This window comes from Etheostoma cragini, chromosome 13 (assembly GCF_013103735.1).
Source record: "Etheostoma cragini isolate CJK2018 chromosome 13, CSU_Ecrag_1.0, whole genome shotgun sequence".
Taxonomy (NCBI): domain Eukaryota; kingdom Metazoa; phylum Chordata; class Actinopteri; order Perciformes; family Percidae; genus Etheostoma; species Etheostoma cragini.
The window spans coordinates 18,111,392-18,127,742 of record NC_048419.1 but is presented as its reverse complement, the minus strand read 5'-3'; the positions used below and the strand labels follow the sequence as shown (position 1 = coordinate 18,127,742).

At 38.6% G+C, this 16,351-nt stretch overlaps 1 protein-coding gene across 4 annotated transcripts in view; it reads left to right on the top strand.

Moving 5' to 3' along the window:
• gabrg2 (gamma-aminobutyric acid type A receptor subunit gamma2) overlaps positions 1-16,351 on the top strand; it is a 51,019-nt gene that overhangs the window by 6,275 nt on the left and 28,393 nt on the right. For all 4 annotated transcript variants that reach the window (XM_034889895.1, XM_034889894.1, XM_034889893.1 and 1 more), the window contains exons 2-5: positions 3,519-3,658; positions 9,379-9,446; positions 13,062-13,282; positions 15,249-15,331. In XM_034889895.1, coding sequence (XP_034745786.1) covers positions 3,519-3,658; positions 9,379-9,446; positions 13,062-13,282; positions 15,249-15,331 — 512 coding nt within the window. The remainder of the gene's footprint in view (positions 1-3,518; positions 3,659-9,378; positions 9,447-13,061; positions 13,283-15,248; positions 15,332-16,351) is intronic.

Below are 16,351 nucleotides of genomic sequence, written 5' to 3'. Positions count from 1 at the left end.
CCCCAGTCGCTCTCTCTCTGTGTATCTATCTTCTATCACTTTTCTCTTTTGTCTCAATCTGGATTCTGAGGCATCATGGGTCTGAAAAAATTTGTGTTAATTATCAAATCCCCGCAAATGCAAGTTTTCTTTCATCTGAAGCACAACTTTTTTGTAATTAGTAAATTAGGCTTCTCTTTATACATATGCATACAAGCTCACACACATAGCAGGAGATATGTGGTTGATTGCACGTTCAATCGTATATTACCCAGGTCCTGGGTTAGCTGCATCCAAAAGGTTTGTGCACATTTACACTGGTGTATTAACAGAAAATTTCAGTAGGAAAATAAATGTTATTTATCCTGTATTCTATAAAAAATCGTAACAATTTCCTTAAAAACAAGAAGAGCTTTTTTAGAGCAATAAATTACAATATCTGTGCATTTGCTAAAACTAAACAAGGGAATGGGGGTTGTGCTTTTATCATTAACAAAAAGAAAAGATCTTCACTCAACTGCTGCATTACAGCGATCCTGATTGAACTCTTGATACAGCAAGGCAAGATATCAAGATTAAAATGTAATCGGTAATAGAAGCCTAAATGATTTTGTTGCTTAGTTTAATTGGAGGCTTAGTGAGTATTTTGGAATATTGTTACCACTTCGTGTAACATTATCTTGTGACTTGTTTTTACGTTCTTTTGAGTTTGTTAATCTTATGAAAATCCTACGACCAAACTATACTTTTTTGCATGCACAAAACACGGCTAGAAGGCACTGATTGCATAATGAACTGCTGCCTTAGTAAATCACATACTAATTACACTTGGATAGTGCTAGAACAAATTGAATGAAAAGATCCAGTGCAGATTTGCTCTGTGCTTTTATGGGCATAAATCTGGCCTACAGTCTCTTTCACCAAAAATCAAACATCACGTTCATGCTTTCCCGTATACTCTTCTCCTTCATTTCACCACTGCCCTCTGGCAGTACACATATTTCCTCTTACTGCAGACAGCATTATGTAGTACTCCCGACATACTATAGTCCTTAACAATTGAGGCATGCGGTTGTCAGCATATTCATTTGCACTATGTATTGTTCGTTCCTACCCTCACCTATGTTCATGAATGCTGGGTCATGACCAAAACAACGAGATCCAGGGTACAAGCGGCCAAAATGGGTTTCCCCAGGAGGGGGGCTGGCGTCTCCCTCAGAGATAGGGTGAGAAGCACAGTAATCCAAGAGGAGCTCGGAGAAGAGCCGCTGCTCCTTCTCGTCGAAATGAGACAGTTGAGGTGGTTCGGGCATCGGGTGAGGATGCCTCCTGGGCGCCTCCCTAGGGAGGTGTTCCAGGCACGTGCAGCTGGGAGGAGGCCTCGGGCAAGACCCAGGACTAGGTGAAGAGATTGTATCTCCAACCTGGCCTGGGAACGCCTCGGGATCCCCCAGTCGGTTAATTTGGCTCGAGAATGGGAAGTTTGGGGTCCCCTGCTGGAGCTGCTCCCTCGCAACCCAATACCAGATAAGCGGATGAAGGTGGATGGATAGAATATGCATTGTGATACCTCCTTCTTCGATTCAGGTCTCAAAGCTGACAAATATCTATTGTGACAGACACTTATGTTCATTCCGGACATATCATTTACAAAGATCACACATGTTTGTGGGAGAGGTGGAAAAACATTTACAGCATCACTGTGGTGGTATTTGGGGTCGGGGGCTCTTGAGACATTATTGTCCTTGCAGTTTAAGCTGTTGACGTGAGAATTATTTGTAGGAAAATGGGCTTGGCTCTCAGAAGCTTGGGGGGCCCTTAAAACCCTATTTACGAATCAAACAATTCTGCTGTCAAGTTCCTTAACTTTATCATCATGCTTACGCTGCTTACGCAGTTGAAAACTAAAGAAGAGCTTTTGCTGTTATTAAAGATGATCGATTGTTCACAGTAATAGTAGGGTATATGCAATTATTTCACTATATAGGCCACAATCTAAAAATTAGTAGCAGGTTATTCACTCCTACTGAGCCTTTCAAAGTTGTTTGTTTGATTGTTTCAGATAGTCACCTATATTTATCAGCAAAAATAAGATGTCCCCCATCACCACCATTTCAGCCACATTCAAGAATAAACTAGTGAATAGATGATATCCCTATTGCTACCACCACCAACCACATGTCCCAATTGCCATAAGTGACCCAAAAAGGTAATCAACAATAACTATACCTGGCTCCTACATATTTGTTTAAAGGCATGTCCCACTAATCCATCAACACCTAGGGCCCTATTTTAACAATCTAAGCGCACGTGAGTCCTCATGATGAATCTCTACAGGGTGGCATTTAACATTACGTCCACTTTACTGGATATTAATGCTAAGATCAGCTGTCTAAACTGGGGTTTGCATGACTGATGCTGACAAAGTTGCTGACTATCTAACTGGATTACTTAAATTGAACATTAGCATAACCTGTCCATGGAGGAAAAGTGTGTACAAGATGTCCAGAAGGACAAAATTAATGATGATGTATCAGATAGATGATAGTGGCTCTCAGCTGCTGTGTCCGTGCACACTAATATGCATTGATTGGGTTCCACTGAAAATATACAAAAAGTGTAAAACTCAAACAATGAGTTTTCTTTTTTAAATCAGATAATGTCAAGTCACCTCAGAAAAAGCAGAATTTCTATCATCCATAAGCTATTTTCATGTCTATTTTATATCCTTTTAGAAGAGCATTATGTATGAGCCTTTTGCTATATTCAAGCTATGGTTGCTTTGTTCTTTTGTAATTTGTGCATTTCCTGCAAGGGATCTATCACATGACAATAACAGAACCAAAGGACTATGTCTTAAGTGTCTCCATGAAGGGAATTCAAAGATCTGAAGCAAATAAATCCAGCCCTTAAATCAAATATTCACATCAAACATCAGATAACAATTTGACTCTTTCTTATCTGATGTGGACTAAATGCATTATGGGATTGGTCTTGAAATACCGGTGGGTTCTTCACCAAAACACTAAAGTGCTCTGGGCTGTAGCTTAAGTAAACATATTTGATAGGAGTATCATTCTAAATCAAACTAAAGAAGCAAGTTTGAAGGGACATTTGTTTTGCAAATCTGATAAATGCACATGAGGGCATGGCCGCAGGAATTCTGACGTCTCACAGTGAACAAACAGTACAGTGTAGACAGGTACTTATTACAATGGGAATTTTGTGATAAAAATTGAGAAAATGCGTGTTCTGCATTACAAGTGTTGCACTGAATGTGTACAATAGTTGTTGTTAATCCTAGAAAATTGTCACTTTATTTCACTATTTATTTCCTATAATAGCATTTTAAAGTGGTGCAACTACAAAAAGGGAGATTAAGCACTCGTATATCGGTTGGTCTCTGTAGTCACAATGATGTGGTGATTTAAAGCCATGAAAATAAATTCATAAAGAAGCAGAGCACACTGGGAACAACACTGCTTGCTCTTATTTTTAAAATCAATTATTGATAACATGCATTTATTTTCTCTCTTCAGTTCCTTTCAGACTGATGACGATGATGAGGTGGCTAACAAGACATGGGTGCTGACGCCCAAAGTGCACGAGAGCGACGTCACACACATCCTAAACAGCCTACTAGATGGATATGACAACAAACTAAGGCCTGACATCGGAGGTGGGCGCTGATTTTACACAGTTAATTTGTTTTGTCGCAGAATCACAAAGAAATACACCCACGTTTGTGGACACATTTGCAAGTGAACATGTGTATGCACTTATTAACTGACAAACATGCTATTACCTGAGCACTTTATACTGTAAAAAATAGAGACGTAGAATCTGTGATGTTCCCACTGATTTCTAAAAGGAGCATGGAGCCTGCCATATTCTCATTTGTTCAAAATAATCCATGATTGTGCAGCGGTGTGAAGCCTGTAACACTTATTGAAAGTAAACCAATCCCCATAGTACACCCCTCTTTAAACTTTATTGAGCTACTGTATATTCTCAAAATTGTCACTTAGAAATGCATTATACATATTAAGGGAATACTGTGAATTTCTCCTTTTTTGGAGACCAAAGCAGCAATTAGGGGTCTTAAGGCACTTCACACTGAGAGGACACATTGATACTATAAAAACAGATCTAGTGGCACATACTTACAGATTCCATTTTTTTAAAATGAAAAACAGGAGCTGAGAAAACAGCCTTGTAGTTAGGTTAATGGGCTTTCAAAGGATTTCATTTGTCCAAGAGGTCATAATTTTCCCTCAATAAGTTGCTTTTCACACAACAGCAATGCCATGTAAAACATTTGACCTCAACGCTTGTGACCCATTACTTTACTTAGATTCTAGCCTCACGGCTTGTACTCTCCTTAATATTCTTCCAAAGCCCAAATATGAAAGATCATGTTACACAAAGTACTTTTTATTTTTGAATTAATCCGCCACATTGCAAAAACACGTGGGAAAGGTGCGCTACTTACTTTTAGCTGGAGCTGACCCTTTTCAGCCGGTTTAAATGACACATCTCCAGTGGCAGATTATTTCACCTGTAGCTTTTTAGTTAACAGCATTTCTGTCATGTACATGCCAAAAAAGCTAATTTGAAATCTGGCAGTTGATCATCTTTCTCTTAAATGTTATAAAGTTTATTTGAAAGACGTAAATACACACTTTAAAAGCATGCATTATTTGTTAAGTGTACTCTACTACTTCTCGTTTACATTCTAAATGGCATTCAATTTAAAGGGACCCATGATTTCTCAAAGACTCAAAGCAAAGTTTATGACTTGGACTCAGATGGGACTTCATAGCTGAGACTTGTGACCTACTTGTGACTTACCTCACCTCTAATGGTAGGAAGTAATAATGTTGGGCATTCCACCTGAAACATATTTGAATATGTCTGCAAAATGTAAAATGATAAGGAACAATTACTTTGTAATGACATGAAATGACAATTGAAGGCCAGCTGCACTGGATGGTGCAAAAGATCATTATTATGCCATGCTGGGTAGTACAAGGTATCCTTATGTGTTTGCCTGTGTCCATTTTATGTGTGTGTGTGTGTGTGTGTGTGTGTGTGTGTGTTCGTGTGTGTTTTGTGTTGTGTGTTGACAGGCAGCCCGACTGATTATAAAGAATGTGTGCCTGTGTTTATGTACATGCGTGCATTATGGTGGGGATAGCAGTCCGTCATGCTTCTACAATCCCTGTCTTGTTGACAAGTACTGTAGCATACTTCCTTCACTTTGACAGACAGCTGGGCAGGGCCTCCTTGTCTGCACAAGCGCACATATATCCTAAAGCCTGTCACGTCCATCTGCAAGAGCAGAATAGGGATACATTCAGGACCCTTGAATACTTAAATCATGGGTCAGTATTCTTGGGACAACTGGTTTAAGTCAGAATCTGTCACATACACTTACAGAATGATAAAGATTTACCACTCTCTATGCCAGGAAGGAATCACTTGTACATCCACTGTAGGGGCACAGAGTAGTGATGTATTAAAGCAGCAAATGGCAATAATAGTTTGGAAAAATGTCCCAGTCTTATCAGTCTGTGTCACAAAGTTACAGCTGAGACAGTTACCATTTGTTTGCCTAAATTACGTGTTGAGTCTTGTAGTGGTGTACAAACACAGGAAGAAGGAAACAGCACCTGACATACTCAACCTACCCCCTACACAGAAGAAACAAAGTGCTCCTTCCAAAGAAGAAAATATTGACCCCTTTTTCAGTATTCCTGCCAAAACAAGTGATCGAAAACTAGGGCTGTGACAATAACCGCGTCACCGCGTTGATGTGACACTACCACGGTGATGACATCATCACCGCCATCACCACATTTATTATTTTATTTAACTTTTTGCTCGTGAAAGTTACATGAGAATGTTATTCTCCGTTATTCTACGTAATTTTGTGTGTCCTGTACTTATGATAACATAACATATGACATATAGATAGCTTAAGTGAATTATTTCCACAGAAAACATTTGTTATAATACACAATAGGAAAGGGAGCAGCTGAGGTGGACACAATACATTACCGCTCCAGTTTTTTACCAATGCACTATCAGTTTTCTTCTGCTTATAGCTTAATTCCAACAAAAAACGCTCAGTTAAATTTTAGTCTGCATGCAAGTTTTGGAGCTTAAAACAGAGCAGCTTATATCGGTAGAGAGAGCCACAAGTTAGCGGACTGTAGAAGTCTGAAGAGTCTGTGCCTCCTGTTTACCCATTAACCATTTCTCCCTGTTTTCTTCTAATTTGGAATGCGCTGTAGTATTTGTCATTGGTATTTATCACCTCCACTGTTGATCTAGGGAGCGAGTATATGTGCTTCCTCATCAGCTGCTTCTTCAAACCTGCCACGAGAGGTTCTTGCTATCTCCCACAGATGCCACCCCCTTCCATAAAGGCCCACCGGCCAACAAGTAGGGAGCCCTAGTGCATCAAAAAGGACACAATCCCTCACTGGCTTCCCGACCGAATTTTTTTGGTGGGAAAAAAATTGACCAAGCCAGAGGTACAACTGCCGGGAATTATTGTCCTGATGCAGCTTTAAAGCAAGACTTATGAATTGACTGAAATTATTGTACCAGATGAAAGCAGCTGAATAACATGGATGTACTGTATATAGTAGATCCTTTACACTTCTTTCATGTTTTTTTCACACACTGTCCAATATGTACAATGCTGCATATAATGTGACACATTTCATTAAGGGAAGGCTCTTTATTTTTAAGACTTAGAAGTGGGTTGTGCTATAAATTAAAAACCAGCTAAGATCTGCTTTGAGGTGCAGCTTCAACCCAGAGAGCCGCTGTGTAGCTTGGCGGCTGGCTGCCACTGTCTTAACCATCATCTTCAAACATGCTATGATCTTGCTCACTCAGTGTTGGTATTCCAGCTGCAGCCATGTTACACAGCTACAGAGGGGTTATAATTAGCTGGCTATGCTGTCATCTGAACCACCAACCAATCAACCAACCAACCAACCAACCACACCAAGACAAAGAAAAGATTCTCCTTCAGTCTTCAGAGCGCTAAAAAGCTATGGATTTATTATACATCCATGGCTTTGATCAAGATCACTTAATTCTAAAAACAAACAGATAATAGGTTTAAATTATTGCTAATGCATGGTGATGAATTGGTCAGAGTCTATTAACTAACTTGATCACCCTTGTACCAGGATGCATGTTGCCTGTGGTGGGTGTGTTGGCATGTATTATGTCATCTTAGACAGCAAGTTAAAAAATCTGAGCACATCCATTTTATGTTCACTGGCACATTAATGGCACAAGCCATCTACTTGGCCACTCCAGTTGGCTGTATAAAATAAGAAATTTGTTTTTATTAATTAATATTCTATTCATGCCATGCCTGTTATTTTATGTGATTTTACAAATAATCCAATCCTACATACATGCTAGTTATGCCAACTCAATAACATGCACTAGTATTCCTAGCCACTCACTGATATATCTGTCCAAAAGCAACACTGTGCAATGTGCAATCAAGTAGGCCTATGAACCATAAAGAGCAAGAGAGAGAGAGAGTGTGTGTGTGTGTGTGTGTGTGTGTGTGTGTGTGTGTGTGTGTGTGTGTGTGTGTGTGTGTGTATCTGACATGAAAAATGGATGCAAACCTTCTCTTACTACCTCTGTCTATCTCTTACACTCACACTATAGCTCCCACATCAAGTCTTAACCTGACTGTCCTCTCCGATGTAACGTCCAGTCATCCATTAACATACGCATTACATAGCAAAGTGTAGTGATCCAGGCTGACATAGAGGATCTGACAGAGCATGGGCGTCGATTTGACACCAAGCTTCCCAGTGTGCTCGGTCATACTTTCTTTTAGCTCCGTCTATCCATATCACTTGGTGTATGGAGCAGACACCAAGATGTGTTCTGCATGGCGGGGGACAGATGTACACATGCAGGTGCACAAGCAGAGATAAAAATAAATACATGGAAAGATGAACATGCAACATTTAATAGTTTCCAATGTAACTGTTGTTCTATGTGACATATTTGTTTAGTTGTTTCTTCTGGTCTATGAATTGTAATATTCCCTCAAATCTTTTCAAGTCAAGGATTTACAAGGCACTTTTAACCTTGAAGTTCATTTTTGTGGAAATGCTGAGCAATAGCAGGTCTGTGAGAAAAGACAGTAACAGATTGATTATCAAGAGGAGCTCACAGGCCTAAAGCATACAGTAGAATGGTGGAAAAGGGATGGATGGGATGTTGCAGAGGACACGTAGGTGTTGTGGTAAATGGGACAGGAGTTTGGCTGTAAACAGACAAAGCATTTGGTTCTCTGGCATTGGCAGGAAGGCTGTTTAAAGATGAGGTTGGCCCTGTAGGCTCTGATGTAGTCTCCTTGCTATTTCATCAGCACTATCTTATGTATCTCAGACCTGATAAATTCTTGAGTGAACTGAATGTCATTAGCATTCACAGTAGACCTAAAATGAAGAAGAAAAAAAATGAAATTTTTAACATATTTCTACTGAAGCCCTAGGTTGCAACAACCAATTACAATCAAATTATAAACACTTGCAACAGTTACAACATTAATATTTGATTAAAAAAATTCCTGAAAGGAGACAAACAATATATATCTCAAACTCTCGAGATTGCTTTTTACATCTGTATTCATTAGTAGTTCATTGAAATATTGGCCTATATTATAAAACAGTAGACATGAGATGTGCTTAACATTTGTACTTTTAGCTAGATACTTGTATTTGCAACATTATATAATTTAGTTCACACTGTATTTCTTTAACAGTAGTTGATTATCCTTGTCCTCATTAGAAGACACCTTGACACTTTTTGGATCCCCCCCTCCTCTCCTCTATTGGATTTATTGTGATAAAAAAATCATGTTTCATTGAAATGAACATCTATTTTTTCTTTTTCTATTTGCATTTATATATTGTGTTTAAGGGGTCTTAAAATATATTGCTTGTCTCACATTAACAATGCTTTTTATATCCATAGTATAGTCCATTGTATCTTTATCCTTAGTATAAAGATGTTGTTTCATATTTTGAGTTTAATGCCTGATGAAAGTCCATGACAAAACATTGCATTTTCACTGAATTTTTATGTGAAGTATTCAAAACTTTCTTTTGCTTGATATTATTATATGTCTTGCGTGTCTTGGGTGTGTATTAGATCAAATTGAAGCAGAGGAGTGATTTTTTCCAGCAACTTTGTATTCACACATTCACAATAGAAAGATTATGTCCCTTGTTTTCCTCTTTGATGAAAGAAGTAGACAAAACTGATAAACTTCCTAAAACCTGTACATATGCATGGTAAATCATTGCTCATCTCTAAAATGGATTGTCTTGTGCTTTTTTGCAGTCAAACCAACAGTGATCCACACAGACATGTTTGTCAACAGCATTGGTCCAGTAAATGCCATCAATATGGTGAGTAATACTAGAAAATGGTGTTAATGTCTCATTGATGTTATCAATAATCGGACTAAAACTGCATATATAAATAAAGGCAAATATGAATTTAACAAATGTATAAGGATCCAGAAGCTCTCTTCTCTGGACTTGGCAGGGATTCAGTGTCTGGCAGTGTCAAGCACACTTCAGCAGGGCAGATGCTTGCTGTCATGCTGGATTGGTGAGTCCACCTAATCACTATGCTGCCCCACTGCCCTTGTAGTGTAGCAACACAATACGTGTGTCAATCAGCTACTTAACTACTGCTCTCTCCTTTGCCCCACAGAGGATAAATAAGGTCCATTTAATGCATCTGTTTTGCATTTAACACCTACTATTTTGAGTTCGCAATACTGTTTACCAGTTAACCAATTGTGTTGCTTAACACACAGGTCAGATCTCAAAGCAGCATATTTGTGAATGTCTGCATGAGTTGGAAAATGTTGGAAGTTTTCAATTGAACTGCATCAGCAGCAATCTGAGGTGTAACCTGTTCAAGCTTTTTGTGGTTTGTTAAAACATTGGCAGCTTGTGATTTTGCTTGGATCTGGTTTGAAGACAAGTGTCTTTTGGGGGGCTGTTGAACATGTTTGTCTCTTGCTATGGTTGTAGTGCCACATTTCAATTGAGTGCTGGTTGCACTACATGCATTTGTTTATACCAACTGCAAATATGTTTATTTTCTATTATTTATGTATATATATACACACACACACACACAGACACACACACAGTATATAATGCATAATAATTTGAATAATATTACAGTAATCTATGTAGGAACAGCTAAAAAAACAATACAATTCTGGTGATATATAGTTTAACCTTACCATGAACAAGTACATACAATCTCTATCGTCTCTATGGTAATGGTCTAATAATAGATGCATACAATTTATTCAACTTAATAGAGTACAGCTGTTTAAGTAGCAATAGAATAAACACAATAAAATAATGTTATTTGTAACCACTGTATTACTTTAAGTTGTAAGAATTTATGTCTGCAAAACAAAGTTTGTGTAGCAGTGTTTCCTCTAGATTGATTTTGTAGTGTTCACCTACAATTCACCTACCCTGTCTCGCCCTGCTAGCTGCCGTCCGAGATGAGTGTGTTCAGCCGGGGATTGGTGAAGAGTATCACACGTCAGTTCTTTGTGTATTTGTAGCTTATCCATTTTGATCAATCTGGCGTTGGTGATAGGAGGCTTGGCACTGGCGATCTGGGTGGGAGTTTTTTCAGCCAGGCTAGCAGGCTCGACCGCCATCCTTGCTTCTGCTTTCTCTCCCATCTCTGCCTTGTCGCCTCCTACTCCCGACAACAATCCACTGAGCGCCCGCTGGTCTGTCTATGTCCGCAACGCAAGGGGACATGTTATGCCTTCACAGTGAAAAAGTTTATTCCCCCTCAAAAATAGGTAATTTTGGTTCTGATCATATCAGTGAATGGTTATTTGTACAGTACCACCTTCCAAAAACCATATGTATCAGTACATTTCTATTATTTAAAAAAAAATAATGGAGTAGGCTGGAAATTTCAGCTATCCGTTTCAGACAAACACCATGTTTTTTTATTATCATTGGTATTATGTTACAATGCACAGTAACTGAAGAAAACTGAGGAATAGTAATAGAATATTTAGATGTCACACTGCAGTGATGACTAAAAGATCAGTTCATCTGATGGTGGAGAGGAAAAATGTTTGTTGGAGTGAAAGCAGGATTAGAAAACGAGAGTCTCTTGAAAATCTCACATCAGCGTTGTTTTGTGTCATTGTTTTTTGTGGCACATCCCTGCTGAGATCCCACTTCTATTGTAATTCTGCAGAGCAGCTTGCTTTACATGGTGGTGGCGTTCCATTTCACTTAGTCTTAGCTAAAACACCCACTCTCAATAACAGCAGTCACAGTGAAGTTGGAAGGGTAGCATTGATGGGATCAGTTAGAAAATGTGTCTTTGCATTCACATTAGGGAGTCAGCATGCATGTGTGTGTGTGTGTGTCGGTGTATATATGTGTGGGTGTGGGTGTGTGTGAGTGTGAGTGAGAGAGAGGGGGGGAGAGAGTGAGATGGAGAGAGGGAGAGAGGGAGAGAAGGGGAGGGAGCGTTTGTGTGTCTGTGTGATAAGGGCATCATGCTGGCTTGAAACGATGACTGATTGCTTCACATTCATATGTAATCAGCATGGTTAGGCCAGTATGTTCACACTGTGACATGACAAATGTGGAGCAGTTGGGGTATTTTATAAAGAGCATCAAACCATCATCACATTTTTTTATTTTGAATTACCGTATGCAGGAATCTTTGAAATATGATAATACGCAACAGAGAGGAAAGGCATTGTACAGACTAACAGAAAGAAAGAGAGATTGTTGAGATGTTGCTGTTTATATGCATGTTAATTCTTGTTCTTTGGCAACACAGATGTATTTTTTTGCCGATAAAGCAAACTGAAATTAAAAATGAAAATTCAGAAGGAGAGATTTGAAGGTGCATGGAATAGCCACTTAAGCTGAGCAGTTCTGAACTGCTCTTGGATGTGTGCAGCTGTTTGAATTGAAAGTAGTGTGATTCTGTTAAATAACCAAAAGTATATATAGGTTAAAGAAAAAAGTTAGATGGTCATCCCACTCAGCGGGGGCTAGATGAAGATCCTAAGGCATTTAATCTATCTTCATCATTGGATTTGAACCGTCTGCCTGTCCGTTTTGGAAAAAAAAGATGTTGAAAGGATGGGAATGTTGCCTGGCGGAAATTTGGGTTTTGAATCTCATTAAGGACTCTTTGGCATGGATTTCTGCTTTATTGTTGGGCTAAGCTTTGTCAGGAAGTTAATGCGCTCTTGCACACAAATCCCCAGATTTTTTATTTATTATTCTCTCCTGCTGTACTTCACTCTGAACCTCAGGGCTCAACCCTTCCAAATAAAAGAAAGACTGATAGCTCTCTCTCACTCACCGTGTCTCTTTTCACTCTCACATTAGACCACATCAAACCTTTGCTTATAGCTCTTTAACACTGGCCATGCTGCTTTTCATCCCTCATATGGATGTTCTAACACAGGTGCTTACAGGTGCTGAATAGGAGACAGAGGATTTTGCCAAGCTCAGGACAAAGTGCTGCCAAAGCAGCAGGTTATGAGTTTAGATAATACTCGAGCCAAACAAGGGGTTTTATTAATTTCCCCATTTAACATTTAATTTTCAGGTTGAGAGCATCAAGATGGTCTTTTTCAACATGACTCTTGAGTTGGGACAAAAGAACATCTTGGTCTGAATAGAAACTGTCTTGTCTGAGAAAAAAAAAAAAAAGCCTGCCAATGTGTTTCTGTGAACATTTCCACTGGCATAAAAAGTTCCCCTCAGCCAGAAGAAACAGGAGCGCTTTGGCAGCCCACATTTCGATTTGATCTTATTGCATCTCACTGTTAAACGCCCTTCATGGGTGACAGCACTGGTTGCAAACAATACTATTTGCAAAGTTTTCCTGACAAGCAGAAACATTTACGTGGTGTGTTACGTAAAGCATTTTCAGCTTTTAAACTGAAGTTAGACATAACAATTTGGGTAAAACTGTGTTCTATGTGTCGTCAGGAATACACCATCGACATCTTTTTTGCTCAGACCTGGTACGACAGGAGGTTAAAATTCAACAGTACGATGAAGGTTCTGCGTCTCAACAGCAACATGGTTGGGAAGATCTGGATCCCAGACACTTTTTTCCGAAACTCAAAGAAGGCCGACGCCCACTGGATCACCACACCCAATCGCATGCTTCGAATTTGGAACGATGGTCGAATACTCTACACCCTCAGGTAAAACGTCAGGGATGCCTGAGATGAGATGTTAGCATTACAACTGATTTTGATATTTCACATTCATATGTGACCCACAGATTGATTGATTGACTGATTGATTGTGTGACTGGGTGGCAGAGTTATTCATCTCACCAGTTATCAGTCCCGTGTTATCACAGCTTAAATGTCAGTTATGATTATCTCTGCCATATTGCATCCATTTTATCTAAACCAAAAGGTAAACAGTGCTTACATTTTTGATGATTTATTGGAAAAGGAGCATTATTTTACTACGTTTGAATGATAGCCAAGATAATTGGGGAGTTCAAATTTCTTTTACATAAACAATTAATGTCAGTACTCCCAGTTGAATAAATCTGTCAACAAGAAATAACCCTGAAGGTACAGTACATGGTAACTAGTCTCAACTTAACAATTGGAGCATTAAAGCTAGAGAAATACCCACTGCACAGCATTTAATTTTTCATTTGGGTTATTTTCAATTTTATGCCACTAAGGTTGTTCCTGTTATTTCTGGAATCCCCACCAACAATGTGTGTACTTTGGAAAGTATTCTGAAGTACCGAACAATTTATGGCCTCTCTACATAAATGATTCATGGTACAGATTATACTGAATAGGCCCTGGGCAATTTTGAATTTCAGCATTTTAAATTTGACGTTGATTAGCGTGCCGGAAATCTGTCCTCCTGAATGAGGCAGAAAGTTGTTAGTTACAAGGGAACACTAGAACTGCATTGCCCTAAACTGAGATTTGTATGCCCTGTTGCATGTAGCATATGGCTTAAAAGGCAACATTTCTAATTCCACTATTGTTTTTTTGCATAAGTATGATTTTCAAAAATGTTTGGGATAATTTGTTTTATTAATAAAAATATTATAGGTTGGGGACAATATAGCGATGTGTCATCGCTATATTGTCTAATGTCCCATTCTTCCCTAAAGAGATATATAATATATATAATATAATGTCTGAGAAGTTACTGTTCTGATCAGTTGAAAGAACTAGCTTTTTAAAGTATTGACTACTCAATAATAAAATAGCTATAAACTGTATGAGTGTAAAACCCTCACAGCCTCACAGCAAGACGGTTCTAAAGACATGCATGCTGGGTAACTAGGATTACAGTTGAAAATTAGCCAACTAGCTAACACTGGTGCATTTGCAGAAATGTTGATTAATGTGCATTGTCGTAATCAAATAAAGAAACGCTCACCTGTGGAACTAAATGGTGTAAAACAGGACAATAGGTTGAGTGGAAATATTAATTGTACTTATTATCATCTTTTTCATGCCATCATAAATACAGCGGACGTTCAAACTGACACCTCAATATATCATTGGTGATAATAAGAGAGAAAGGGAACTATTCTGGACTCAATCGAGCCGTGATGGATGTTCTGCTATGCAGAACACTACCCCTCCACTTCATTAATTTGTTAAGCAACTCAGAATTTAACCACTGGTTAATTAGGATGACCGCTGTGATTGGGAGGACAATGATACATGACAATAGCAAGTCCATTGATGGGTAAAGTCATTTAAGGTCATTCTCTCATTAAGGGGAAGTTTAATGACTTAGCGTTCAAACTCCCTCAAGTGTGAAAAAGTGTGTGTTGCTGTGAAAAACATCAATTTAGTTTAGTGAAACGCTAATTAATGATTCCTTGTATTAATAGTGATAAGGTTAGGGGTTTAATTTTACCTTTCCCAACACCCATTTGAATGTACGCTATTGTTTTGTGAGTGACTGGTATGCAATTTTGAATTTATGTTTACACATTTACATTTTTCTATAAGCCTATTCAATAGAATTCTATTGCTGGACAGCAGCCTGGGTCTTTGTTAACTTAAGTTTCCTTGCACTGCAACAGGGATTACACTGGGACACATTTAGAGTGTTTATTTGTACAAATGGTCTATAGTAACTGAGTCAGTGGATCCAAATATTGTGTCTCTGCAGGTTGACCATCGATGCAGAGTGCCAGCTTAAACTGAACAACTTCCCAATGGATGAGCACTCATGTCCCCTGGAGTTTTCAAGCTGTAAGTTTGGCCATATGCTGATCCCCTACTGTTGTACCTCTTACTCTGTTTCATTTCAAACACACACATGCTGTGGGCATAAACGAGCAACATATGATCCAAATACATACATTATCTAGAGATTAATTAAGCTAAATCAAGGAATTCAAGCTAAAGTAGTTTTAGGATTTATTTCATACCACGCAAATCTCCAATCAGATGCATTAGAAAGAATGTATCATGAAATTTGCATGTATTTGCATTCCAGTCTTTACAGAGCTCTGTAATAGATTAGAAAAATATGACAATTTGTAGTTATGTGGAACAATATGAGATATTTCAACAAAAACAACTGCTGTAAAACAATTCATTCATGTGTCGTGTACTGGCATTCAGTAAAGGGATTTAATAATAGATATCTTTTTGCCAACTCATCCAAAGGCAAAGTACTGATTGATTTTTCTGCACTTTGTCATTACTGTTCTAAAAGATATTTCAACTGGTGACACAAGTCCAAATGATTCAGTCCCTCTGTGTGAGGAGCAGATGAGGGTAAGTTATGCTAATGAGCCCGCTATGAATCTACAGAGAGAGATGCACCATGGGTTATTCTCCAGAGAGAATGCTTCCTAAATAGCTCCAGAGCAAAACAGCAGGAAAAGCAGGAGGGTAGCAGAGCTATAAATGGAACAGAAGCATTAATTTTAATTTGATGAAAGCAATGGATGTTTTCAGAACTTTGAAAATCGCTTGATGTACAGTACATGAGCTCAATCTCAGAGGCAGCAGGCGGAGCAGCGTGCAGCAATTTATCACATGGCATATTTTCTCAACACGTGCCACAAAGCATTGTAGATTTTTCAATGCAACCTCTTTTGCAGCAGTTTTGGAGAATGCTTTACAGATACAGATGATAAACTATATTATTTCAGTTTGCTCCAAATTGCATATTAATTTTGATATCTTAATTGCAGCAAGTATTTAGACAACAACAACACTACTCGTTGGAAAGTGCTTTCATAACATTACACTCCAGGAACA